We start from the raw sequence: 27404 nt of genomic DNA on the forward strand, positions 1-27404 counted from the left end.
TAAATTCTTTTTTTTTTTTAATTTTTTTTTCAACTTTTTTTATTTATTTTTGGGACAGAGAGAGACAGAGCATGAACGGGGGAGGGGCAGAGAGAGAGGGAGACACAGAATCGGAAACAGGCGCCAGGCTCCGAGCCATCAGCCCCGAGCCCGACGCGGGGCTTGAACTCACGGACTGCAAGATCGTGACCTGGCTGAAGTCGGATGCTTAACCGACTGTGCCACCCAGGCGCCCCTAAATTCTTTTTTTAAAAAACACAAATGGGGGCTCCTGGGTGGCTCAGTCGGTTAAGCATCCGACTTCGGCTCAGGTCACGATCTCACGGTCCGTGGGTTCGAGCCCCGCGTCGGGCTCTGGGGTGATGGCTCAGAGCCTGGAGCCTGCTTCCAATTCTGTGTCTCCCTCTCTCTGACCCTCCCCCGTTCATGCTCTGTCTCTCTCTGTCTCAAAAATAAATAAACATTAAAAAAAAAATTAAAAAAAAAACACAAATGGGGAAATTATTCTTCAAAACAAAACACAAAAGGCCCATACCGTAAACTCTGCATTTTTAAAAAGTTGACACCATTTCTTATGATGGTTTCGTTACAGTACCTATAATATTGCCTTTTTCTTTAAAATAGCTACAAAGTCTCCTGTTATCTGGAATTATCCTGATGCATTTTTTTTTTTTAAGTTTATTTATTTGAGAGAGAGATACAGAGCGAGCAGGGGAGGGGCAGAGAGAGAGGGAGAGAGAAAAAATCCCAAGCAGGCTCCACTCTGTCAGTGTAGAGCCCGATGTGAGGCCGGAACTCACGAACAGTGATCATGACCTGAGCCGAAACCAAGAGTCGGATGCTTAACCGACTGAGCCACTCAGGTGCCCTCCTTATCCATTTTTTTAATCCAGCATTTCTCAGATGTAATGTTCCTTTTTTAACAGAAACTCTTTAATTCCTTCTTTATTAATTGGAAATTAATAGATCACGAATCCTTGTCAACACAATAAAAACAACAACAACAGTATAGTGCCTGGCTGTAACGTAAATGAGAAGCTAAAGCAAACTGATGCACGAGTAGGCTCCATAGCTCAGGGGTGAAAGCACTGGTCTTGTAAAACAAACTGACGTGACCTGGAGTTTGGCCGTGACCACATGCACACGGCCTCATTAGGGGCAGTCAGGTCCTGCCCCTTGTGGGTGGAATGGCCGAGGGGCGCCTGGGTGGCTGGTCAGACATCCAACTCTTGACTTCAGTGAGGTCATGGTCTCAGGTTTTGTGGAATCGAGCCCGGAGTTGGGTTCCGTGCTGGCAGTGCAGAGCCTGCTTGGGATTCTCTCTCTCCCTCTTTCTCTGCTCCTCCCCCGCTTGTGTTGAATGTCTGCTCGCTCTCTTAAAATAAATGAACTAAAAAAAAAAAAAAACCGTGAAGGTTGTGGCTGCTGAGGCAGCTGACCATATGCTGGTCACGTAAGGTCCAAACAAGAGCCACTGTTTGGAGCAGACGCCTCTTGGTGGAAGCTTCCAGTTATTTCCAGTGTTTGTGTTTTAATAGTGCTCCAAGGAACATTCTTGCATGTGTATCTTTTGGGTCACTTAACCAGGATGTCTGTAAGCTAACAGGGTGTGCGTTTATGATTTGATGTAGATCATAGCACTGCCCTCCACAGAGCCTGCTCCCGCTCAGTGTCTACCGTGGGTGTGCCGGAGAGGCAGCTTTCTGGCAACTCTGGGCAGTGTCAGCCCTCTTCATCTTGGCTAATCAGGTAGTCACGAAAAAGGGCACTTCATTTTATTTTGTATCTTTTTCATGGTGGATAGTCTTATGGTGTTTTTGTGTTGTATTTTATTTTCTGCAAACAGCCTATCTTTTTGCCTGGCTCATTTTTCTAATGGGTTGTTGACCTTTAAGAGGTATAATTGAGTTTCTGTTATGTGTTCAGAGGGTACGGCAGTGTGCCAGCTTGAGATTCTTTTGTATTTCAGAAGAGGAAAATTGTCTTTTAAATTAGAGAGAGAGAGCTTGCCAGAGAGTGTGCGTGTGAGTGGGTGAGGGGCAGAGGGAAAGAGAGAATCCCAAGCAGGATCTGTGCTCAGCACGGAGCTGGACCACCAGACTTGATCCCATGACCTTGAGCCAAAATCAAGAGTTGGATGTAAACTGACTGAGCCACCCAGGTGCTCCCAAAAGAGGAAAACATGTCTTAAAAAACATTTTTTTTTAATGTTTATTTTTGAGAGAGACAGAATGCGAGTGGGTTAGGGGCAGAGAGAGAGGGAGACACAGAATCCAAAGCAGGCTCCAAGCTCCGAGCTGTCAGCACAGAGCCCGACACGAGGCTCGAACTCACGAGCTGTGAGATCTTGACCTGAGCTGGTTGGACGCTCAACCGACTGAGCCACCCAGGTGCCCCAAAAGGAAAAAATGTCTTAAGAATAGTTACATGAATTACTATTTAACTACTATTACTATATAACTGTTTGATATTAATAGGAGAAGTAGAGGGTGATAAAAAGATTGTGTAAAGGGGATTTCTGAAGTGGAATTTCCAAGGTTTCTATGGAAAAGCAGTATTTAAGCAGAAGTCTGAAGAGATACATAGGAATTAGTGGGGTGGGGCTGGGGAAAGAGCATTCCAAGCAGTGAAGACAGCACGAACAAAGGCCCTGTGGTGGGAAGATGATTGGTAGTAATAGCTACCATTGATAGAGCACTTACTATGTATTAGACGTTATTTTAAGTATCTTTTACATCTCCCTGCATTGAATTGTCATGTATTATTTGTGTAGCATACTTCCCCCAAACCTTGCTCATTTAAAACAGCAAACATTTCTAGTCTCACCTATTTCTGCGGGTTGGGAATTTAGGAGTAGCTTAGCTGAGTGGTTCTGGCTCAGGGTCTCTAGTGATGTAGCTGAAGGCCACAGGGGATATCGATTGAGCACCTATGTGATGAATGCACTTGTGAGGAGAATTTCTGGGGTGAGGACTTCAGTTTGGACAGACATTGCCAGAGAGGTTGTATTTTTGTATTGTTCGAAGTGGGGGTGTCTGGGCCCACACCCCCTGCACCCTGGGTATTAGCAAACACCTTGCGCTTTGCCAACTGAAGTGTGAAAACAAGAGCGCATATGGCCTCGATTTATATTCCTCTCAGCATGTAGCGGTTGAGCATCTTTTGGTATTTCCTAACAGAATTTTTATTTTTATATTCTGGGATCTGAGATAAATTCTTCTTAACAGTTCCTGTTTTTAGCTCATGGAGTAGTAACTCCCATGATTTGAAATAAGAGAATTGCTTTTTATTTTCTTTTATTATTATTATTTTTTAATGTTTATTTTTGAGAGAGACCGCGTGTGAGCAGGAGAGGGGCAGAGAGAGAGGGGGACACAGAATCCCAAGCAGGCTCCAGGCTCCGAGCTGTGGGCACAGAGCCCGACACGGGGCCCGAACTCATGAACCGCGAGATCATGACTTGAGCCGAAGTCGGACGGTCCACCGACTGAGCCACCCAAGCACCCAGAGAATTGTTATTTTGTACTTTCCTTTCTTTGCCAACGGGAGAGAAGGTCTCAGGGTACCTGCCTCACTGGGTCACCGTGAGGGCTAAACGAGTTACTACATGCAGAGTACTGAGCAAGTTGTTGGTACATAGTAAACATTCAATTAGTCTGTTTCTTTGTTGTTGCTGTTTCTTGCCTGTCTATCATCTGTCATCTGTCTGTCTGTCTCACTGTCATTGTCTTTTTATCTATTTCTGTTTGGCCTGGAGGAGAGCCCAGGCTGCCTGAGGTGGGTTGGTAGGTGGAGGGTAAAGGCATAGTTGTTTTACATATTGCCCTTCAGCCTCCCCTTTGTTTTCAGACCCCCTCCCATCTTCTTTGTTTCTTGCTGTCCCAGGGCCCCCTCTGCCCTATCTTGGGCCCCAGGCGTATTCTGGCTGGGATTTGGCTCCATTCATGGGGAAAGCCTTGCAGTGTGGCCTCAGGGGAGGGCAGGTCTTGGAGGCTTCTGGAGTGTTGGGGAGGCAGAATTTATTTCTCTACCTGACGGGAATGATGGATTTACTGGGGGGGGGGGGGGGCAGGGAGAGCAAGTGACATATTTTTGTGAAATACTTAGAAAAACGCTGAAGCTCTAAGCAAGTCCAGTGGAACCTTCTACAGTGATGGAAATGTTCTCTGTTACAATGTCTTCATAGACTTTTAGGATATCATCTGTGTTAAAAAAAAAAAAAAAAGCTTTAGTTGATTACGGAAGTGACTGGCGTCTCTGAATCATTTGTAAAAAATGATTTTAAAGCTACTTCCCATTATGTTATTGAATATTTGTCTGAAAAATTGCTTGACGAGGGGCACCTGGGTGGCACAGTCGGTTAAGCGTCCGACTTCGGCTCAGGTCACGATCTCTCAGTTCATGAGTTCGAGCCCCGCGTCGGGCTCTATGCTGACTGCTCAGAGCCTGGAGCCTGCTTCGGATTCTGTGTCTCCCTCTCTCTCTCTCTGCCCCTCCCCTGCTCACACTCTGTCTCTCTCCTACTCTCTTTCTCTCAAAACATAAATAAACATTAAAAAAATTTCTTGATGAACTCTTGAGGTTCTTGCTAGAACTGCTTTCTTTCCTGTTTACGTAAGCTTCTTTTTTTATTAGACGGTGAATTTTTTGTTGGTTGTGTGTGGGGAGGTCTCTTTTTGCTTTGGGTTCTAGGAAGCTCAGTTGCCTTAGGTTTTCATTGAGTAGCTATTCTGGTAAAAGTGCCCTTTGCCTACCTCTGTTTAGTAAGACACATAGGTTGCTTTTCTCTTATGCTTATTCTAACATAGTTCTGTTGAAACATCGTTGGACATACTTGGGGTTGAAGAGGACATAAATGGATGTTGGCTCACTGTATTTTCTCAAGGTGCCATGAACTTGGCCCCTGTGGGAATTCCACCCACCCTGATATTTCAGCCCTAACAGACTGACAGTATTCCCAAGGAGACAGAATGTGGCTTCCTGGGGTTCTGCGCCTAAAGCATGTTGGCTTTGGGGCAGAGAGGTCTAGATGTGTGTTAACGGCTGCAGCATCTGCAGTGGGACCGTGGGCAAGTCGGCTAGTCTCTGAACCTGTTTGTGCATCCCTAAAATGGGATGACAGTAAGCACCTCAGGGTTGTTGCTGGTACTCAGTGTGGTAATTCCTATTCAGGGCTTATACAGCGGTGGCTTTTGGAAGGCCTTCAGTAAGGGTTAGTGACTCTTTTTTACTTATGGCTCAGCTTAATTCCAAGTTCTGTGGCGCTGCCTCCAGAAATGAGGTTACCACGAAATCTGTGCCCATTGTCCGTGCCCATCGTCCTCATCTGGCAGTTCGCTGTCTGTGCAGCTTGATTTTGAATTCCAGAATTGGGGAAGCCCCGCTTTGGATGGTGTCCCCTATGCCTTATGTAGATAGGGATCACCGTGTATTTTGTGATTCTGGATGGAACACGTGTGTGAGCTAAACCGAACCTTCTCAGCGGGAGAGAAGGAAGGTCTTGCTTCTCAGTGGTTAGAAAGATGATGATAAGGCTGAGCCTGGGGGCCCTGGGACCCTGACATTCCTTCCCTTCTCTCGATAGGAATCCTGTTCTCATTTCCCCCCCAGTGTGTTGACTTTCAGCTTATCTGATAAATATAATTGTACTTTTTTTTTTCTCTATCAAGAAAAACCTTTACAGCAGTCCGTTCAGATGGCCATAACTGCAGGTTTGAACTCCATCGCTCAGTGTTATTTCAGCTCTATTTCTTCCTACTTGTGGGGGGGTTTGTGGTGAGGAGAAATGGGAAGGGACAAGGCTGAGGTGGAGAAAGGAAGTCTTCTGGTGCCCAGGCTCCTTTTGCCTGGGACCCAGGAGGCTGGGGCGGCCTGCCCAGGTGTGTACGTGGCGCCACCTAGTGGTCCACGGAAGTACCAGCAACCAGACACCTGCAGTGCCCCGGGTTTGCAACTTTTAAAAGGGATTGAAGGAAAGAGCAGGTTAGTTGTCCAGAGGATCTGACAGGTATGGAAGACAGCTTCAGTTGTGTGGAACAAAACAAATTCGCTCCCATCCCTCCATGCCTTCTCCTGACTTGTTCCTTCCACCTTTGTTTTAATTGATCCCCGTTTTTGCAAGGTGGGGAGTATCTTGAGAGCCACGTGTGACCATGTCTTTCCTGCTTAAAGTGTTTGTTAGGAGATCCTAACCTAGATGGTGGTGTGGTGTCAGTGCCATGCACTGAACTTTATTCTTGCAGCTATCACTTGTCATACTTTATATCATTTTATTTATTTACTTATTTATTTTAATGTTTACTTTTGAGAGAGAGAAAACACGTGAGCGGGGGAGGGGCAGAGAGAGAGGGAGACACAGAATCCAAAGCAAGCTCCAGGCTCTGAGCTGTCAGCACAGAGCCTGATGCTGGGCTTGAAACCACGAACTGTGAGCCTGTGACCTGAGCCGACGTTGGACGCTTAACCGACTGAGCCACTCAGGCGCCCCAACTTTATGTCATTTTAAATTGCGTATGTATTAGTCAGGTTTTGTTGGGTAACACACGGCTCCCAAGTCCACAGTGGCCACTGCAACATTTATTCCTTGCTTGTGGCTGTAGGTCACCCGGGGATGACCTGGGCTCTACCTATCTCTCTCATTTGAGGATTTGGCCTCCGGCGGCAAAGGCTGTCTAACACTGTAGCCTTCTGGCAGAGGACAGGGCTTATGAAAACAAACTCAATGAACACGCTCAGAGTCTCTGGTTGTACATGCGGTATGTGATACCTGCTCACATTCCATCGGCCAAGGCAAGTTCTGTGGCCCAGCTCGAAGTCACGGAACTGCAAAGTGATTTTTGTTTACAGTGAACCAAAGCAAGGGGAGGTAGCGAAGGAAGAATTGGAAGCCAGATTTTAGAAGATCCTGAAATGGCTGGGGTGCATAGGTCGGCTCAGGGATCTCTCTCCTCTGGCCTAGAGTAGCAGTCAGCAGACTTGTCCCTAAAAGCCAGAGAGTAAATATTTTAGGTTCGTGGGTCACATGGTCTGTGTGGCAACCACTGGCCTCTGCTGTTGTAGCTGAAAGCAGCCGTAGACCTAGAGTAATGGGCGTAGCTGTGTTTGAATAAAATTGTTGTTTACGGAAACACACAGGACTTCACTGTGGATCGTAGTTGGGGGACTCCTGGGTGAGACGTTCAGTGCTGGTTTGTATCAAGATGTCAACTTAACAACAAAAGAGAAATATCCCTTATTAGTTGGGAAACTCTTGGGGAGGCCAGTGAAACCCCACCCACCGTTGAGCATTGTTGAGCCATAAATAGTTGTTCCATTGTCACTGAGTTTTCTAGGCAGCCAAAGTTTATTGTTTCTGGGTATGAAACCTCATTTTGTTGAACCGTTTTCTGTAGAAATGTCTGTAAAGGGTATTCGAAGCTCCTTGGTCTTTCCAAGGATGATGGGGGTTTAAGGTAATTTAACCTTCCTGGTGGATTTGGATTATCGTTCATGGACGGTGTTTGGTGAGGGACTTGGAGATGTGCCCTGAATAAGGGTAGTAGGTGTGCTCAGTGACCCTACGTTCACATGTGTTGTGGATACATTTGTGTGTGTGTGACCACTTCATTGAGATATAATTCACCCGTTTAAAGTATATCATTTGGTGGCTTTTGGTTTACTCGCAGGGTTGTGTAGTCATTACCACAAATCAATTTTAGAACGTTTTCATCACCCCAGAAACTCCAGACCCTTTAGCTGTCACCTGCCCCCCCACCATCCACTCCCATCCCTGTCCCCCATGTGGCTGAATGAATGAGCTTTCAGAGGGTGACCTCTCGGATTCTGCTGCCTGTGTTTTTTCTTGGCCCCGACAGGCTCAGTCCTGGTCTTGGAGAGCAGAGTGAGGGATCTTCTCGAACAGCCATCATGCTATGCAGGTGTACATGCAATAAACGCTTTCATTGCCCTGACACCTGTGCATCAGAATACATCACCTGAGGAGGAAGCTTTAACACTTGTCCTTTATTCTTATTATACCTTTATATTTCTTCATTTGTGTTCTGCTTTGCAGGACGTCGTCCTGTGTAATTTTCTGCTCTTTGAATTTACATGTGTGAGTTTGAAACCTGGTTCGAGTAACATGGAATTGTTTCACAGTCAGGTTTTATTTATCTGTTTTCTTTGATTGCTTCTTGTTGGACTGCTGTAATGCTTTTTGGGGGATGAGTTTGCAATCTTTTAATATCCAGATGATCTCACTTCATGCTTTAAAAAAATAACCATTGTTCACTTATAAACAGAATTTCCTGTCTAGGAAACAATTTAGATGAATAAAGCAGTTGACTGCATTGAACGGTGGAGGCATGGTAGGCATTAGGATTTTATAAAATTGTGTTCTGTTAATAAAGTTTTCCTGATTTGACTTATGACTCTTTATCTCAGCATTTAACCTCAACATTAATGGACTTTCATTCCATAGTAAAAGCTAACTTTGGGGAGGAGAGGACAGGTAGGAGGATGTGGGCTTTGAACCCTGGCAGCTGCTTGGCTGCCTTAAGAGCTTTAGAGAGGCTAACTATAAATACTGGGTATAGGGGCGCCTGTGTGGCTCAGTTGGTGAGCATCCCTCTCTTGATTTTGGCTCAGATCGTGATCTCACTGTCATTGAGATTGGGAAAGAAAGAAAGGAAGAAAGAATATATATGTACACACACACACACACACACATATATATTTATATATATGTGTATGTATATATATGCATATACATACACATATATGTATATATACATATGCATACATATATATGTACATATATGGAATAAATATGTATACAGGGAATAAAGTTTTTTGCAAAACAGAAAGCAGATGTAAGCAAAAAGTTAATAATTTTAAAACAGGAAACTGGATCTGAACCCCCAAAATTAGAGCAACAGAAGTCAAGGGGGGGGGGTTGGTGAGATGAAGTATAATAAGCTATCCCATCTGTCCTATGGAGAATTAGAAAAATATAGATTTACCTCCTAGTAACTTAAAGGGAACTACTTACCTGTATCAGTAAGATGAGGTTTGGCTGCATAGGAACAGCGCCCTCACCTGGTAGGATTTATGTAGCGTTGGTAGCACTCAATAAATGCATTGTTATTGCTGTTGTTTGTTATCATTCTAAAAAGTAAGCCGGATCCCTACACAACTTTCACACCCAATAAAATCCAGATGGCTCAAAGATAGAGTATCAAGAATGAAGCTGCAAAAGTGGTGGAGGTAAATATTGCTGGGAATTTTAATAATCTTGAGATGGGCAAGGCCATGCTAAGCCAGATGCAGGGGCTAGAACTGTAAAGAAAATAATGGATCATTTTCACTGTTTGAAAGCGAAGCCTTATACTGGGTTTCTTGCTGTGATACAGCGTATCTGTCCCTGAAAAGCTTGCATGGTCTGCAAAATCGCGGGCCCCAAATGACAGTTCTGCGACTTTGTAACCGAAACGCTAAACTGTACAAAGCACGAAGGACACGACTGGTTGCAGGGCAAAGGCTGTGAGGCACGCAGAGGGCGGGGGCTCGGAGCCCTGCAGCTCCCCTGAAGGTGGGCACGGGAGGAAGAGCAGCCTCTGCAAGCCCAGAGCCACGCAAGGCTGGCGTGTGCCCCCTTGGGGATGGAGCCCTAGGTGTAGAGCGTATTTTACACTTCTTTAAGATAGGGCTGGAAGAGCTCCTGCCTGTGCAGTACAAGAGTGCCCTCCTCTTACACAGACATGTGAGCTCCCGGTAGAAAGGCCTGTTGCAGTACACAAGGCTGTGTGGAAAAAGCAGGAACCATGAATAGGTTTGCGAGACCAGTGACAAGCTGGGGAAACGATTGCACTATATTTGATAGACAAAGGGTTCATATAAGGCTCCTCTCTATATCAGTATTAAAGAAGAGATAAGCAAGAAAAAAGTATGTATGAGCATCCTGTAGTGAATTACAAATGGGGGCACCTGGGTGGCTCAGTTGGTTAAGCGTCTGATTTTGGCTCAGGTGATGATCTCACAGTTCATGAGTTTGAGCGCTGACTCAGGCCTCTGCGGTCAGCATAGATCTGTCTGCTTCAGATCCCCTGTCTCCCTCTGCCCCTCCCTGGCTTCTGCTCTCTCTCTCTCTCTCTCTCAAAAATAAGCATAAAAAAAAATTACAAATGACCAATATGTCTGTGAAAAAATGTTGGATATTACTAAGAACTAAATGCGAATGGCCAACAGGTACATGAATGCCTCTGGTTTTTCTTTATATTTACTCTTCCCTGTGCTTGGAACAGTGTTCCCCCTAGATCTTTATTCCAGTTTCTGCCCTGATGACCCTTCCCCAGAAGTGAACAAATCATTGTTATTCGTGGCTTTATAATATTTCATTCAGTTGGTATGATTTACTTAAATGCCGCTAGACACGAAGGTTGTATTTGGCAATGCAGTGACTTTTTTTTTTTTAATTTTTAAAATTAAGAAATTTTTTTTTTTCAACGTTTATTTATTTTTGGGACAGAGAGAGACAGAGCATGAACGGGGGAGGGGCAGAGAGAGAGGGAGACACAGAATCGGAAACAGGCTCCAGGCTCCGAGCCGTCAGCCCAGAGCCCGACGCGGGGCTCGAACTCACGGACCGCGAGATCGTGACCTGGCTGAAGTCGGACGCTTAACCGACTGCGCCACCCAGGCGCCCCTAAAATTAAGAAATTTTTAATTCAAGTATAATTAACTCAGAGTTATATTAGTTTCAGGTGTACAATATAATGATTCAATTCTAGGGCGCCTGAGTGGCTCAGTCAGTAAGCATCTGACTTCAGCTCAGGTCATGATCTCACGGTTCATGAGCTCGAGTCCCACGTCAGGTGAACTGGAGGCCTGCTTTGGATGAGCTTGAGCCTTGTTTCTCTCCCTCTCTCTCTCTGTCCCTCCTGGGATTCTCTCTCTCTCTCTCTGTGCCCCTCCTGAGATTCTCTGTCTCTGCCCCTCACTCCCTTGTGCCCCCCCAAAACAAACAAAAAAGAATTCTGTAAATTTCTCATCAAGGTAAGTGTACTGTTAATCCCCTTTATCCATTTTATCCATCCCTGCACCCACTGCCTCTGTGACAGTTTGTTCCTGAATTTAAGAATCTGGTTTTTTTTTTGCAACGAATATCTTTTAAAAAGTGTATTGAAGATGTGACTGTTAACATATTCTGCAGAAATAATTTACAGGTACTTAATGACTCCCATTTGTATTTGATAAGCTTTCTTTTTTTTTTTTAAATGTTTATTTATTTTGAGAGAGACAGGAATAGAGAACAAGCAGGGGAGAAGCAGAGAGAGGGGGTGGGGAGAGAGAATCCCAAGCAGGCTCCACTCTGTCAGCACAGAGCCTGACACAGGGCTCGAACCCACAAACCGTGAGATCATGACCTGAGCTGAAATCAAGAGTCAGACGCTTAATTGACTGAGCCACCCAGGCACCCGAAGCTTTCATTGTTTTAATTTCAGATCTCATAAATAGTTGGCCCAAGCAGCTATTGTCATTGTTCAAGCAACAGTGATTTTTTTTTCAAGCTTTTATTTAAATTCTAGTTAGGTAACATATAGTGTAATATTGGTTTTAGGAGTAGAATTTGGTGATTCATCACATACATACAATACCCAGTGCTCATCACAAGTGCCTTCCTTAATACCCATCCCCCATCTAGCCCCCTCTCACCTCCCTCCATCAACCCTCAATTTGTTCTCTGTGGTTAAGAGTCTCTTATGTTTTCTCTTCCCCTCTTTTCCCCCCTTCCCATATGTTCATCTGTTTTCTTAAATTCTGCATATGAGTGAAATCATATGGTATTTGTCTTGTTCCGATTATCTTTCTCTTATTTGGCTTGGAATAATATACTCTAGCTCCATCTACGTCATTGCAAATGGTAAGATTTCATTCTTTTTGATGGCTGAGTGATATTCCGTTGTGTATATATAAAACACATCTTCTTTATCCATTTATCAGTTGATGGACATTTGGGCTGTTTCCACAGTTTGACTGTTGTCAATAATGATGCTGTAAACATCAGGGTACATGTACCCCTTCGATTCTGTATTTTTGTATTCTCTGGGTAAATACTTAGTAATGCAGTTGCTGGATCATGGGGTAGTCTGTTTTTAACTTTTTGAGGAATCTCCATTCTGTTTTTCAGAGTGGCTGCACCAGTTTGCATTCCCACTGACAGTGCAAGAGGTTCCCCTTTCTCTGCATCCTCAGCAACATCTGTTGTTTCCTGTGTTGTTAATGTTAGCCATTCTGACAGGTGTGAGGTGTTGTCTCATCACGGTTTTGATTTGTGTTTCCCTGATGATGAGCGATGTTGAGCATCTTTTCATGTGTCTGTTAGCCATCAGGATGTCTTCTTTGGAAAAGTGTCTGTTCATGTCTTTTGCCCATTTCTTCACTGGATTATTTGTTTTTTTGGGTGTTGAGTTGGCTAAGTTCTTTATAGATATTGGATATTAATTCTTTATCCAATATGTCGTTTGCAAAGATCTTCTCCCATTCCATAGGCTGCCTTTTAGTTTTGTTGATTGTTTCCTTTGTAGGAGCTTGTTATTTTGATGAGGTCCCAGTAGTTCATTTTTCCTTTTGTTTTCCTTGCCTTCAACAATGTGTCTAGCAAGAAGTTGCTGCGGCTGAGGTCAAAGAGGTTGCTGCCTGTTTCCTCCTCTAGGATTTTGATGGTTTCCTGTCTCACATTTAGGTCTTTCATCCATTTTGAATTTGTTTTTGTGTATGGTGTAAGAAAGTGGTCTAGTTTCCTTCTTCTGCATGTTGCCATCCAGTTTTCCCAACACAGTTTGTTGAAGGGAATGTTGTTTTTCCATTGCATATCCTTTCCTGCTTTGTTGAAGATTAGTTGGCCATGTCATTGTGGCTCCATTTCTGGGTTTTCTATTCTGTTCCATTGATCTGTATGCCTGTTTTTGTGCCAGTACCTTATTGTCTTAATGATTACGGCTTTGTAATATAGCTTGAAGTCCAGAATTGTGATGTCTCCCAAAGTCTTCTTTTTCTTTCCCAAAAGAAAAACTTTGCTTTTCTTTTTCAGGATTGGTTGGACTATTGGTGGTCTTCTGTGGTTGCATACAAATTTTAGGATTGTTTGTTCTACCTCTGTGAAAAATGCTCATGGTATTTTGATGGAGACTGCAGTAAAATGTGTAGATTGCTTTGGGTAGTATTGACATTTTAACAATGTTCTTTCAATCCATGAGCATGGAATTTTTTCCATTTTCTTTGTGTCCTCTTCAACTTCTTTCAAAAGTGTTCTCTAGTTTTCAGACTATAGATCTTTTACCTCTTTGCTTAGGTTTATTCCTAGGTATCTTATGGTTTTTGGTGCAGTTGTAAATGGGATCGATTCCCTGATTTCTTTTTCCGCTGCTTCATCATCGATACATCGAACTGCAGCAGATTTCTGTACAGTGATTTTATATCCTGCGATTTTGCTGATTTCATGTAGTCTAGCAGTGTTTTGGTGCAGACTTTGGGGTTTTCTAAACAGAGTATTGTGTCGTTTGCCAACAGTGAAAGTTTGACTTCCTCCGAGCAAGGACAGTTTATGACAGCTTCGTGGAGCTATAGTTTCCACAACCATAAAATGTCCCCGTTGTAATCACACAATTTACTGATACTTCGTAGTTGATTTACAGAGTTGCAGTACTTCCCGAGTACCTACTCCGTCTCTCATTCCCGTCTTCAGTGTGTAAGGGTTCCCGTTTCTTCACATCCTCCCTGACTCATGCCGTTGTCTCTTTTATTATAGTCATCCTAGTGATTGTGTAGTCGTGTCGCATTGTGGCTTTTCGGCAGGGACACTTTTGTTATTAGGAGTTTTTTTTTATTGTATTAAAATGCATATAATATTTCCCATGTAGCTGTCTTTAAAGTGCGTAATTCAGTGGCATTTGGAGTATTCAGATGTGCGTAAGCACCATCCATTTCCAGCACGTTTCATCACCCCCGAAGGGGACTTCCTACCCATTAGCACTCACTTCTGTTCCTCCCTCCTCCTCGCCTCTGGCAACTACCCATCTGATGTGCTTTCTATCCCTATGGATTTATGCATTCTGGATATTTCACATAAATGGAATCATACGATACGTGGTCTTTTGTGAGTGGTTTCTTTCACTTAGCACGATGTTTTCGGTGTTCATTCACCTAGTAGCATGTATCAGTGCTTCATTCCTTTTTGTCCTTTTTTAATGTTTGTTTATTTTTGTGGGAGAGAGAGTGCAAATGGGGGAGGGCGGAAAGGAAGACACAGGATCCGCAGCAGGCTCCAGGCTCTGAGCTGTCAGCACAGAGCCCCACACGGGGCTCAGGGCTCAAACTCACAAACTGTGAGATCATGACCTGAGCTGAAGCTGGACGCTTAACTGACCGAGTCCCCCAGGCGCCTTGGTACTTAATTCCTTTTTTTTTTTTTTTTTTTTAATTTTTTTTTCAACGTTTATTTATTTTTGGGACAGAGAGAGACCGAGCATGAACGGGGGAGGGGCAGAGAGAGAGGGAAACACAGAATCGGAAACAGGCTCCAGGCTCTGAGCCATCAGCCCAGAGCCCGACGCGGGGCTCGAACTCACGGACCGCGAGATCGTGACCTGGCTGAAGTTGGACGCTTAACCGACTGCGCCACCCAGGCGCCCCTTAATTCCTTTTTTTTTTTTTTTCAACGTTTTTATTTATTTATGGGACAGACAGAGACAGAGCATGAACGGGGGAGGGGCAGAGAGAGAGGGAGACATAGAAACAGGCTCCAGGCTCCGAGCCATCAGCCCAGAGCCTGACGCGGGGCTCAAACTCACGGACCGTGAGATCGTGACCTGGCTAAAGTCGGACGCTTAACCGACTGCGCCACCCAGGCGCCCCCTTAATTCCTTTTTAAGGCTGAATAACATTGCACTGTATGGATATACCGCATTTTCTTTTTGTCAGTTCACGCATTGGTCATTGGTCATTAGATTGTTTCCACCTTTTGAGCGCTAGGAAGACTGTTAGTGTGAGCATTTGTATGCAAGGTTTTGTTTGAATACCCGCTTTCACTCCTTTTGGCTGTAAACCCAGGAGTGGAATTGCAGGGTCACATGGTGATTCTGTGTTTACCTTATTGAGGACCTGCCAGCCTGTTCTCTAGAAGGGACACCTCGTGTGTGACAGAGGGTGATACCACTGCTTACGCTGGAACAACAGGCACGAACTGGGGCTGTTTGGGGCAAGACAAGATGCATGGGCGTCCGTGCCCAGCCCCTCCACCTCCTCTGTTCCCTTCCCTCCTGGTGTTAGCCACCACCTGCCGGTGTGCTTGGTTCTCTTGAATATTCTTAAATGTCTATTCCGTGTGTATCTTTTCTTGCCCCTGGGGTGTTGAAGTCCCAAGTCTGAGAGAGAAAAGAAAATCCCTAATGCAGTGACCATCCTTTATTTGTTTTAAAAAAAAATAGGGGTAAAATATACACAACACAGAGTTTATCCTTTTAACCATTTCTAACTGTACTGTTTTGCAGTGTTAAGCACACTCACGATGCTGAGTAAGTATCACCTTCATGCATCTCCAGAACTTTTTCCTTTTCCCCAACTGAAACTCTGTTCCTTTTAAAAGCTAACCCCTGTTCCCCTCTCCCTCCAGCCTCGGGCAACTACCATTCTACCTTCTGTCTCCATGAATTTGCTACCCTGGCTCTGAGCTGTCGGGACCTCATGTAAGAGGAAGCGTACGACGTTTGTCCTTTTCTGACTGGCTTATTTCACTTAATGTAACGTCTTTGAGGTTCATCCACGTTGTAGCCTGTGTCAGAATTTCCTTCCTCTTTGAGGCTGAGTGATACTCCACCGTGTGAATAGACCACCTTTTGGCATCCGTTCATTGATCGATGGCCACTTGGTTGCTTCTCCCTTTTAGCTGTTTGTGAATAATGCTGTTAGGAGCGTGGATGTACAAACAGGTGTTGAGGTCCCTGCATTTGCTTCTGGATATATATCCAGATTTGGAATAGTTGGGTCATAAGGTAGTTCTGTGTTTAACTTTTTTGAGGAAGCTGGTTATGTATGTTTTTATCAGATGCACTGTAAACATGCTTGTATATTTTGTACTTTAGATGTTTTGGATTCCTTTCTTAGATTTAACCCTGTATGTGAGAGTACTGGTTTAAGGGCCACGACCAATTTTTGGTTCTCCAGACGTGCTGTCACACTGTTTGTGCAGCTGTGAACACTTTAATTATGATCACACAGACACTGGCTGTTTTCATGTAAAATCCACCCCCCCCATAACTTAATAATGATACAATCTATACTTTTAAGAGAAATTATCAAGAAAATCGGAAAACCGAAAGTATTTTTATTCTATTTGTCCCTTACTAAAACAAATTGCTTTTCTTTTTAAGTTTATTTATTTTGAAGGGACATAGTGCAAGTTGGGGAGGGGCAGAGGGAGAGAGGGAGAGAATCCCAAGCAGGTTTCTCTCTGCCAGTGCAGAGCCTGACGCGGGGCTTGAACCTCTGAAACCGTGAGATCATGAGCTACGCTGAAACCCAGAGTCGGTTGCTTAAGTGACTGAGCCACCCACGCGCTCCTAAAACGTTTCCTAATGGGTAGTGACACTTCCTATTTTTTGTGCAGGTTTAACTTTGGGCTGGATTTATACACATTAGTTTTTCCTTTTAAAATATCCATACAGTTCAAGCTGTATGTCTTACTTTTAGAATCAGTCCAACCTGTAACGTACTATCCTCTGCTTTTCCAGGTCTCTATACAAAGCCCACGGGAGGCACTATTTCTGAAAAACTGGATTTGGTCTTGCCATTTGGGGGCCTGCGTAGCAGGCTCCTTCCTTGACTTTGCCCTGCCTCTTGCCCTCTCTCGTTGCACCACAACCTGGCGTGTTCGGGCAGACTGCCGGGTCAGTTGCACGTGACTGCACTTGAGCGTCATGTCACAGACCCTACTTGGACACGGCCATCGGGCGGATCGGCCGTCTCTGCTGCAGTGTTCCTGCTGGGGTAGGGATCATCCGAGCTGGTGTTCGTGTGTGGTTATGTGAGAGCTCAGAACCTGACACCTAGTCTCTGTGGAATTGACCCCATGTGATTGTTGATCCTTTTTCTTAGAAAGAGTTGCTTCTGGTGGCACTTAAGGCCACAGCCATTGCTTTTTCTTTCTGTAGTTTTGTTGGCCTTTTCTTTCCCATTCCATGGGGGTTTCTCTGTGTGGCCCTGCCTGTCCTGGAGACCCCCTCTGCTGCCCACAGCGAGGGAGCTGGCCCTTAGTGGGGCGAGGCAGAAGAGGAGGAGGAAGAAGGGTTGTGCCTTTCTCTTTGGGGCTAGAATGTGAGCCGAGGTGCTGCGTGGGGACAGGAGGGCCTTGTGTCTGGTCCCTCCACTGCTTAGCCGTGAGACCCCCCCCCCCCACCTTTTCCCCTGTGTAAGGGGAAGGGGTGGCTGAGGACGGGCTCCCTGGGAGCTCACACCCGTTCTCGTGAGGGGTGTCAAAACGCTCTTGCGTGGAAGTAGGCGCAGATTAGAGGTGTGGGAAGGACGGAGCCCACAGAGAAGCCCGTTTGCCCTTGTGTTCTATTTGCATGTTGAGCCACGTGCCTTACTTACTGGTGTTGTTTTTAAAGAAGACAAATTTAGTTAATGAAAACCACCAGAGGCTGCCAACTCTCAAATGTTGGTGTGCAAGAACCCGTCGGAGGTACTTGACATAAAAGCCAGTTCCTGGTACAGAAGGTCTGGGGTGGCACCTCGGGAGCCACCTGAAGACCCCCTCGTAGAGAAGCCCGTCCGTTGGTAGTGTCACCCCCCAGGTACGGTTTTCCGGAGGGTTCCTCAGCACAGATCAGTGAAGGAAGGGAAAGGCTTGCTTGCAGATTCCTTCCCTAGAGGATCTTCACCAGGACCCGCCAGACTGGGAATGAGCCATGTGTGAATTAGGGTTGGGAGGAAGTGGGCTGGGGTGTGGGGTCCAGCTTGGCCCCTTACGAGCAGAGTCACTTGGGCTCCTCACATCACCTCTGAGACTTGGTTTTCCTCATTTGTAAAATGTGTTCTTCATCCTCACCGTGCCTGCTGGTTGGTGAGGGTGGATGACGTTCAGGAATAGGTCCACATGCTTTGGGTCATTCCGCAAATGTTTATTGAGCGCTTACTGTTTACCAGGCAGGGTGCCGTGTAAACCGTAGGGCACAAATCAGCATCCAAGATGGCACTGTCGCTTTCCGAGGCTTCTCACGTGCTCGGCCGTGTACCAGTCTCGGGTCTGTTGCTAGTTGCTCAGTGACATTTGGGCGCCTCCTCAGCCTCTCTGAGTACAGTCTTGTTTTCCGTTAGATGAGATGGTTGAGCCAGTGGTTTTTAGCTCCGGTGGTCCCTTTGTAGACCAGTGGTCCCTTTGTAGGTTGTGAAATCACAACTTTTGTGGTGTAGACCGTAACTCCTAACACAGTTCCCCGAAGATTCATAGGTAAGGCTCTCAACCGTGTAACCCTATAATAGGAATTTTCTAGAAAGACACCAGTTACAAAGTATCAAGTGTCTCTGGCACCAGTATGGCGTGTGTGTAAGTCTTTGAGTCTGCACCCTTTCATCTTAATAACTTCAAGAAAAATGAATTGTTTCCAAGTCTGTACAAATGGTTTGCAAGTGGCCAAGTAGGAGAGGGGTCTTGTCTCTTGCTGTCTTGCAAACATTGCTGCAGGTTTACCATCACTGCTAAGCTTAATGGGTGGTAAGAAGCTTGCTTCCTCAAGCACAGCCCTGGGGTCACACTGTTCAGCCACCGTCCTTGTGGCCAAGTGGAAACTTGGTGGGTAAAGAAATGGAGTGGGGTTGGGGGGCGGGGGCGGAATAGAAAACAGATGGGTAGAATAGGGCCAGTTTTTATGAGTTAAGGTTCCTTTACTTTTCTTTGATTGCCACCTTTAATGTAGCCTAGAACATTCTCCCGAGGTGTAGAGTTGAGGCATCATGGGAAATCCCAGAGCACAAACAGGAGGAACACACACATGCTTAATTTGACCCTCAGGTGTTTATAAATTTTTATTTCTATTTTTTGAGAGACAGAGGGTACAAGTGAGCAAGGGGCAGAGAGAGAGAGGGAGAGAGAATCCCACAAGGGGCATTGGGGGGTGGGGTGGGGAGAGAAAGAGAGGAGGAGGAGGGGGAGGAGGAGGAGAGAGAGAGAGAGAGAGAGAGAGAGAGAGAGAGAGAGAAGCAGAGCTCACCTGATGCGGAGCTCGAGCTCACCAACTGTGAGCTCATGACGTGAGCTGAAGTCAGTTGCTTAACTGACGAGCCACCCGGGTGCCCCGGGTGTTTACAAAATTCTGAGTGAGTGTCCGACTTTTAAAAATCAAGAAATCTCGGGGCGCCTGGGTGGCGCAGTCGGTTAAGCGTCCGACTTCAACCAGGTCACGATCTCGCGGTCTGTGAGTTCGAGCCCCGCGTCGGGCTCTGGGCTGATGGCTCGGAGCCTGGAGCCTGTTTCCGATTCTGTGTCTCCCTCTCTCTCTGCCCCTCCCCCGTTCATGCTCTGTCTCTCTCTGTCCCAAAAATAAATAAACGATGAAAAAAAAATTTAAAAAAAAAAAAAATCAAGAAATCTCCTGTAAAAATGCAGGTTGAGAAATCAGCATAACCAGGGCCACGAGCACCTCGTGGCTGGAGCAGGATGTGCTCTACACAGTTCTTGGTCTGGCTGCTCACACACGTGTGGGCAGGAATAGAGCTTTTCTGCAACGCCACGCCTTTGTTCCATGGATGCAGAAATGGAGCTCCTGACGGAGGAAGATGGGGCTTGCCGGGGTGATGGGAGAAGTTGGGGACGGAGCCAGGCCCGGCGTCCCCCCCCCCCCCCCAAGCTCCTGGAACAGTGCTCCTGCTGTACCTGGGCCTCACGCACCTTCCAGCAGGGGGCAGTCATGCTGCTGGTGAGCCTCACCATCTGTCTCTTCCCTGACTTTCCCCCTGCCCCTCCCTTCCCTGACTGTGCCAGTTTGTTCTCAGAAAGCCTTCCTCTTTGTCCAGGACGGTTCCCTTTCTCCTTTTGTTCTTTCTACTCCCCCTGCTGTTGCCCCAGGATCTCCCGGAGCCTGGGTGAGTGTTTAGGACGCTTCTCCCCTACATTTGTGCACTTTCCTGCTCTCCTGGGCCCAGAGCCCTCCAGCTCTGGCCTGCAGACAGGAGGCCCCAGAAACCCCTACGGAGCCATCGCACCCCATCTGGGGGTGGCCACCGCTCAGAGCATGTAACTGCGTGGTCCTGAATATGTCGATTTCTTCTGAGAGGCCAGGGAGCTGTGTCTTTACATGAGACTCCCTGGTTTTTAAACGTCAGACACTAATTTAGAGCTGCCTCCTCTGCTGTAAAATGTTAAGCTTTATCTCAGGCGCCTGGCAAGTTCCGTGAAGACTGCCGTGCCACCTGTGTATCAGAGGGGCCTCTTCTAGCCCCTCTGTGGGAGGGAGGATCTGGCCCCAGTCGGGTGTCGAGTGGACGTAGCTGCACTTTTAGCCCCGGAACTTCCGGATGCCTCGCAGGCTCCAGCACCGTGTCTCAGCTCCCAGAGAGCCCTAAATGTACCTCGGGTCGGGGGACCCACTCTAAAACGTACGCCTTGGAGAAGGCCTCTGAAGGGTTCTACCTGCGAACAGGTGAAGAGATCTGTTGTGGTTTGCTCCCAAAGTGTCGCCGTAAGAATAGGGGGCCTTGGATTGAATCGGTGTTTGCTGCGTGATCGAGGGGACATTCACCTCCCAGCGGGACTTACCTCTGTGCTGAACAGAAACCTAGGGGGGGGAATGCCAGGAGGGGCCTGACAGCACTTGGCACTACGCGACTCCACCTCCCCTGTGCTGAAGGCTGGGCCTTGGTCCATCCCGGGGACATGGGGCTGCCAGACTAGCTCTGCTCCCTGTTGGTGATTCGTCCTCACCTTTGTCCCCGTTATTTATGGAGCGCCCAGTGAGCACTTACTCTTGCCCAGCTGGCTGTAAAGGTGGCTGATTCAGTTCTTTCTCCTGAGGGGCTTGCAGTTAGTGAAGAGGGGATTACAGAGAACACTCATAACATCGCAGCGAAATAGTCGATGTGCTACATATATAGCCACGGGACAGAAGTCAAGGAAAGCTTGAAATACAAGGTGACATTTGAGTGGTATTTTAAGATGGAGTTTGCTGGGCAGTGAAGGGCATTCTAGGCAGCTAGGACAGCTGGTGTCAAAATCAAGATTTGTGAAAAACCGTGCTTAGCAAATGTTGAGAAGTTGGTGTGGCTTAACTGAAGGGGTACTGGAGAAAAGAGCAGAGACTGCACTTGATGAGGAAGGCCGTTTTAATAGAGACTAAGGTAATAGTGGCTTCAACAAGGTAGACATTTCCTTCTTCCCCTCTTACAAGTTCCAGGGGCAGATTGGACCCCACCAGGTGGTCCCAGGCACCCTGGGTTGCCCTGCTGTTGCCTTTAACTTGTGTGGCTGAAGGTGGTTTCAGCACCAGCCCCCTCTCTGCATCCCACAGCTGGAGAAGGCGAGGCTCGGGAGCTCTGTGAGCATCCTGGTAACCAGGCACAGGGACATACCGTACTGCAAGGAGAGATGGGAAATGTAGTTTTTAGCCGGGTAGCCACGTGCCCAGCCACACCTTGGGAATTACGTTACCAAAAAGAAGAAGTAGAAATTGGGTTTTGGGAAACCTCTGTCCCCACAGCTTCTTAGGAAGGCGTGTGTGGGCTGAATCATGAAGTACTTTATAGGGAGCTGGGAGGTTTTTTTTTTTTTTTCCTTTTTTTAAGTTTATTTATTTTGAGAGAGAGTGAGAGAGAGCATGAGCAGGGGAGGGAGGGGCAGAGAGAGAGAGGGAGAGAGAAAATCCCAAGAAGGTTCCACATTGCCAGCATGAAGCCCCATGTGGGGCTTGAACTCATGAATCGTGAGATCAAGACCTGAGCCGAAATCAGGTGCCATGTTTTAAAAACATCTTTCCACAGATGGGTCCAGGGGAGGTGTGGCTGGCAACCATAGAGCTGTTGTAGTAACTGGAGAGTGGAGAGATACGAAGGGCTCAGTCCACCCTGACAGCTGGGGTGAGCCTGGCCTTTCGAAGGTTTTACATGCTGGGGCTCGGTGGGTTCTGGGCTGTGGTTGCTGCACACTTGCCAGAAGCCAGGGACCTGTTGGGGTCCGAGTTCAATCAGTAGGCTGATACCTTATCCGAGAACACGTTTTAATGTTAACGATGTGGCTTGGAGCTTTGGAGAAATGATGGCCGTTAGGAGCATAAAGGGGTCCTTTCCTCTAGGTTTGGCCAACAGTGTTCTTTTACACCTTGAGCTTGAGTCAGTAAGCCCCAAGAGAGGGGGCAGGGACATCCTTCTCAGGCCCCTGATCCTTCGTGGTCCTGCAGACAAGTTACTTTACTTCTCCGTTCTGCTTCCCGTGCTCTGGAAGGAACATTCTGACATCTCCCTAATTTGTCAGTGTGTTTAATTGAACATCCCGACCATACTTACGAAGTTGTCTCCCTGTTTAGAACAAAAACTTCCTGATCAGAATATGCTGGGAAGTCGTCAGCGTTTCTCATGCGCCTGCCTGGGAGATGGGCTGCAGAGGGCAGAGGGAGGGGCACGGCTTTCAGTCGGACAGCTGAGGCTTCTCGAACGGGATCTGCCACTTACCTGTGTGGCCTTGACCAACAAGATATTCCATAGCCCCTGTGAATCTCAGCTTCTGCATCTATAAACCAGAGCCAATATTATGTGTGTCCCAGATTTCTTGGAGGGTCAGGGAGTGCCCTGAAGGCAGCTGGCTTGGGCCTGCCACAGTACAGAATTCCTGGGGAATTCTCGGAGGCTCTCTTACTATGTTTACTCAACCTCAGGCCTTGGTACGTCTTCTCCATGCGGCAAATGTGGCGTCCCCTCCACTGGAGGTCCCCAGGGCTTATGGTCTCTATAATCCTTCCCTATGCTCTGATTCTCTGGGCCGTCCAGGCAGCTGAAAACTTGCCGTGTTTATATGACTGGTCACATTATGGCAAAATCAAGTACACAGAGTTTTTTAAAAAGACATTTTCGCACACTCTCACTTTTTGATACTTTTATCTCGCCGGCCATCATGTGCTTCTAGGAAAATGATGTCTCTTGGGCATAAGGACCCACATTGTAAATAGGTTGACCTTCAGCCCTGGAAATGTGGAAGGACAGGTCAAGGCTCAGAGTTTGAGCAGCTGCCAACATGCTCAGAAGTGACACGTTATTCTTAGAAGGGATTTTTGTTTAAGATTGTTGCCTTCCCCACCACCCAAAGCAGTGACGCTGGAAGATTCTAGCCTGTTGTGAGGGTGAGTCACTCAGGAATGTGTTGGTCTCCTGCCTCTCTCCCTAGGCATAGGCTGGCACGGTCCTTTGTGGAGCCTGTCCATGTTCAGTTGAGAGATGCCACCAGCTGGGCATCAGCCCTCCTTGACCCCACGTCCCCTTTTCACAGGGCTGCCATTTTGTAGCCATGAGGCCTGTCCTCAAGACGAGCATTGTGGGAACTTACTCTTCACCTGATGGTGAGAGAAGGAAATATTCACTTAATTATGGGCCCACCTTGAGCCTCTTGGTGGCGTTTTGTTCTTTTTTTTTTTTTTAAAATTTTTTTTTCAATGTTTATTTTATTTTTTTTGGGACAGAGAGAGACAGAGCATGAACGGGGGAGGGGCAGAGAGAGAGGGAGACACAGAGTCGGAAACAGGCTCCAGGCTCCGAGCCATCAGCCCAGAGCCCGACGCGGGGCTCGAACTCACGGACCGCGAGATCGTGACCTGGCTGAAGTCGGACGCTTAACCGACTGCGCCACCCAGGCGCCCCTGTGGCGTTTTGTTCTTGGCGGGAGGTGGGAAGAAATAGGACACATCTGTCTTGAGGTTGGGCTGTGGGCTCTGTCCCCGGGGAGGAGGTAACCTCTATTCGAGGCAGAGCGGCTCCGGTCTGGTTTCCACTGGCTGCAATGCCAAGAGCACTTGCAGTGGCATTTCCCACGTTAGGCAGAGAAATCAAATGTTCAGATGCTGTCCCCACCCCCACCTGCCAGTCCCAGAAGCTCCAAGTAAAATTCTAAATGTCTTCACTTTGTATTTATTTTCTTCTCTTTCGTCGGTGCTCGAAAAACCACACTGACTTCCTGAATCGAAATGCTCTGCAAAGAAGCTTTGCAAAGTAAATTGAGCAAGAAGAGGGTGTGTGGGGTGGTAGGAGGGAGAGGGAGTCTGACGGGTCTCAGTGGGCTCCTGCCCAAAGGGAAACACTGGGGCACTGAACGCTCTCTTTACCTGTGCTTCTGTGTTTTTTTTTTTTTCCCCTGCTGTGTGGCCTTAGACCCGAAGGACACAGGAATGTAGGTAAGTCTCTGGCATAGCTATTCTTCTGGGCACAGATGTCACACTCTGCTGGAGTGTGAGCGGCCACATGGCCACTGCCCCGCCGCTGCCTTTGCCTTGGTTCAGCCCGGAGAGGAGCAAAGGGACCGGTCTTCCCTGCTGTGCCGGCTTCGGTCTCCAGCAAACCCCTGCCCCGGGCCCTTCCTGCTCCCTCCGCCCCCCACCCCCAAGCTTGCCGCACCCCGGGACCAGCAGCCCGGGACCCACACTGTTTGCTCCACTCATTTCCTCCGTGTGTGTTCAGGCCGGACCCTCCTCCTTTCCTTCCATGCCTCCTTCCACGTCCTCGGGCATGACTCATGACTGTGATCTCTTGTCAGCACCTCTTGCTTATTTCCCCTTGCTGTTGTGTGGTTTCGTTGATCTCCAGAGGTTTTCTTCTCCTCCCTGCACTTCGGAGAGGGACAGGGGACGGGAGATTGAATCCTCTGCTCTGCCCTCCACCTTGACCCAGTCCCCCACCTGTGTTTACTACTGCAAGGCAAGACCATGGTGCAATAACCTTCTGGAGAATTGCTCTTATTCTATTCTTATCTTTTGAGTGGTTTTTCTCTTGGAAGGCTCATTCCTAGAACAAGAGACCGAGTTAACTCTCTTCTTTTGTCCAGCCATGAGCACCATAGGTGCTTCCGTTTATTTATGGGTTGACAAGACCGCCACTGCTTACACCTGCCATTTACCATCGTGGGTCCCAGTCAGTATATGACTGATGTCAGAATCAGCTGAGAGATAATCAGCACTCACCCATTAGCATTTATTATTTTTTAAAGTTATTTGTTTATTTTGAGAGAGAGAGAATGTGTGTGCTTGTGGGAGGGGCAGAGAGAGAGAGAGAGAGAGAATCCCAAGCAGGCTCTACACTGTCAGCACAGAGCCTGAAGTGGGGCTCGAACTCATGAACCATGAGATCATGACCTGAGCTGTAACCGAGAGTCAATGCTTAACTGACTGAGCCACCCCGGTGTCCTCCCATTAACAATTATTTAATTCCTTCTTCCTAGGGGTAGAGAAATTGCCTAAGATTGGGTTTATCCTGGGTACTTTGATTTTTTTTTTTTTTATAACAGTTTAATTAAAAGGTCTCTTTAATGTGCTTTATATGGATTGATTCACCTTCACAGGCCTTATGGCGCACCCCCTGAGCGCAGTCTGGGCCAGGACCTATGAGGGGTGAGGGGGTACAGGTGGTGGATTGAGAACAACTGTTAATGGAAATTTGCCATCTCACAGGGAGATGGGTTGAGTACTAAACTACCCAGAGGACAGAGCTTAATAAGGGCAGCAATAGAAGAGCTGACAAAATGCTGTGTGAATATAGAAGGGAGGAGAGAGGTTAGCTCTGCTTGAGGTGTTCAGAACACCAGCATATCTGGGAAGAGGTGGTATCCCAGCTCTGCCTTGACGGAGGGACACCGGTTACTTTGGTTGGAAGCCCCACAAGAGTACAAGCGTTGCAAGCACAGGACCATAACTGTTGTGTTTACTGTTGCATTTCCTGTGTCTCTGGGACGCAGAGTGTATTTGGATGGATGAATGGAAAGAAGTACGGGTGGATAAAGTTGAGTGAATGAATTAAATGGAGGCAGAATCCTACGTGCGGGGGGTGGGGGGTGGCTTGAATGGTAAGAGTGGCAGGAAGAAGTTGGGCATATTGGTGAAATTATAACTGGTTTGGCTTATACGTAGAATGATTGAAAGAGAATGGTCGGAGGAAGGGTTGGGAAGGATGACTGAGCCCAGAAAGCACAGGAGTTGTGGCTTTACTTCGAAGAAAGTGGGTGGCTTTCTTTGAAGAAAGTGACTATTTCAGGTGGGTGTTCTAAATTTTGAGAATGGAATTTAAATAGGAAAAAGACGCCCGACGTGGCCTCGCCTGGCCTCTCCGTGCTGTAAGTAGCCGAAGACACCTGCTGCGGCCACAAGGTCATTGAGTTTAGCAGCGAGGCCGAAACCAGTCCGGGCTCTCACTTTGCCATCTTCTTGCCTCCAGACGTGTGCAACAGCACCGATCTTCCGGAAGTCGAGATCATCAGCCTGCTGGAGGAGCAGCTGCCCCATTATAAGTTAAGAGCTGACACCATCTACGGTTATGACCACGACGACTGGCTCCATACGCCCCTCATTTCTCCAGATGCCAACATTGACCTCACGACCGAGCAAATTGAAGAGACGCTGAAGTACTTCCGTGAGTAGTTCCCTTTGGTCTGGTCCGTGACGGGCTGTGCTGGTTAGCCGTGGCCCCACGTGGGACTTTGTACTGCTTAGCAGGTCTTACGGCCTACCATTCGTGGATGAGTGTGCCAAGAAATGTGGCAATAGGATTTAGCTACATGCAAGGCCTTGACTTTGAGTGTTCTGAATAGAAGTCTTAGAGTGGTGGGGACTAAGTATGAATTTTCATGTGAGCTAGTTTTCTCTTTATTTATTTATTTATTTATTTATTTTTTATTTAAATTTTTTTTTTTCAACGTTTATTTATTTTTGGGACAGAGAGAGACAGAGCATGAACGGGGGAGGGGCAGAGAGAGAGGGAGACACAGAATCGGAAACAGGCTCCAGGCTCTGAGCCATCAGCCCAGAGCCCGACGCGGGGCTCGAACTCCCGGACCGCGAGATCGTGACCTGGCTGACGTCGGACGCTTAACCGACTGCGCCACCCAGGCGCCCCGAGCTAGTTTTCTCTTAACTGTACAGAAGAATTTGAAAAGGCTCCCATTTTCCCCCCTTATCAACATACCATGTGAGAACCTAGAAACCCTCACTGGGAAGGAGTTTGCATTTAAACCAAAGGTACTGGGAGCATCTTGGCTGCTTAGTATTATTGGTATGACACAGCAAGACACATATACCAAGGCTGATAATTTATTTTGTATTTTTTAATTGAGGTGTAATTGACATATAACATGATATTAATTTCAGGTGTACAACATGATTCAATATTTGTACACACTGCAAAACGATCCC

The 27404-nt window shown here is 46.9% G+C and overlaps 1 protein-coding gene across 6 annotated transcripts in view; it reads left to right on the forward strand.

The window, feature by feature from the left end:
- Positions 1-27404, forward strand: part of TRAK1 (trafficking kinesin protein 1) — a 125184-nt gene that overhangs the window by 7604 nt on the left and 90176 nt on the right. For 5 of the 6 annotated variants that reach the window (XM_086720530.1, XM_025912926.2, XM_025912927.2 and 2 more), the window contains exon 2: positions 26431-26625. Coding sequence is in view for 4 of the 6 variants with exons in the window: in XM_025912926.2 (XP_025768711.1) it covers positions 26431-26625 (195 nt within the window). In the remaining 2 variants the exon portion in view is untranslated. Of the gene's footprint in view, positions 1-24250; positions 24402-26430; positions 26626-27404 lie in introns of those variants that run through there. The other variant, XM_086720528.1, reaches the window with a different exon arrangement.

This window comes from Puma concolor, chromosome C2, assembly GCF_028749965.1.
Source record: "Puma concolor isolate L17-30 chromosome C2, mPumCon1.1.hap2, whole genome shotgun sequence".
Lineage (NCBI taxonomy): Eukaryota > Metazoa > Chordata > Mammalia > Carnivora > Felidae > Puma > Puma concolor.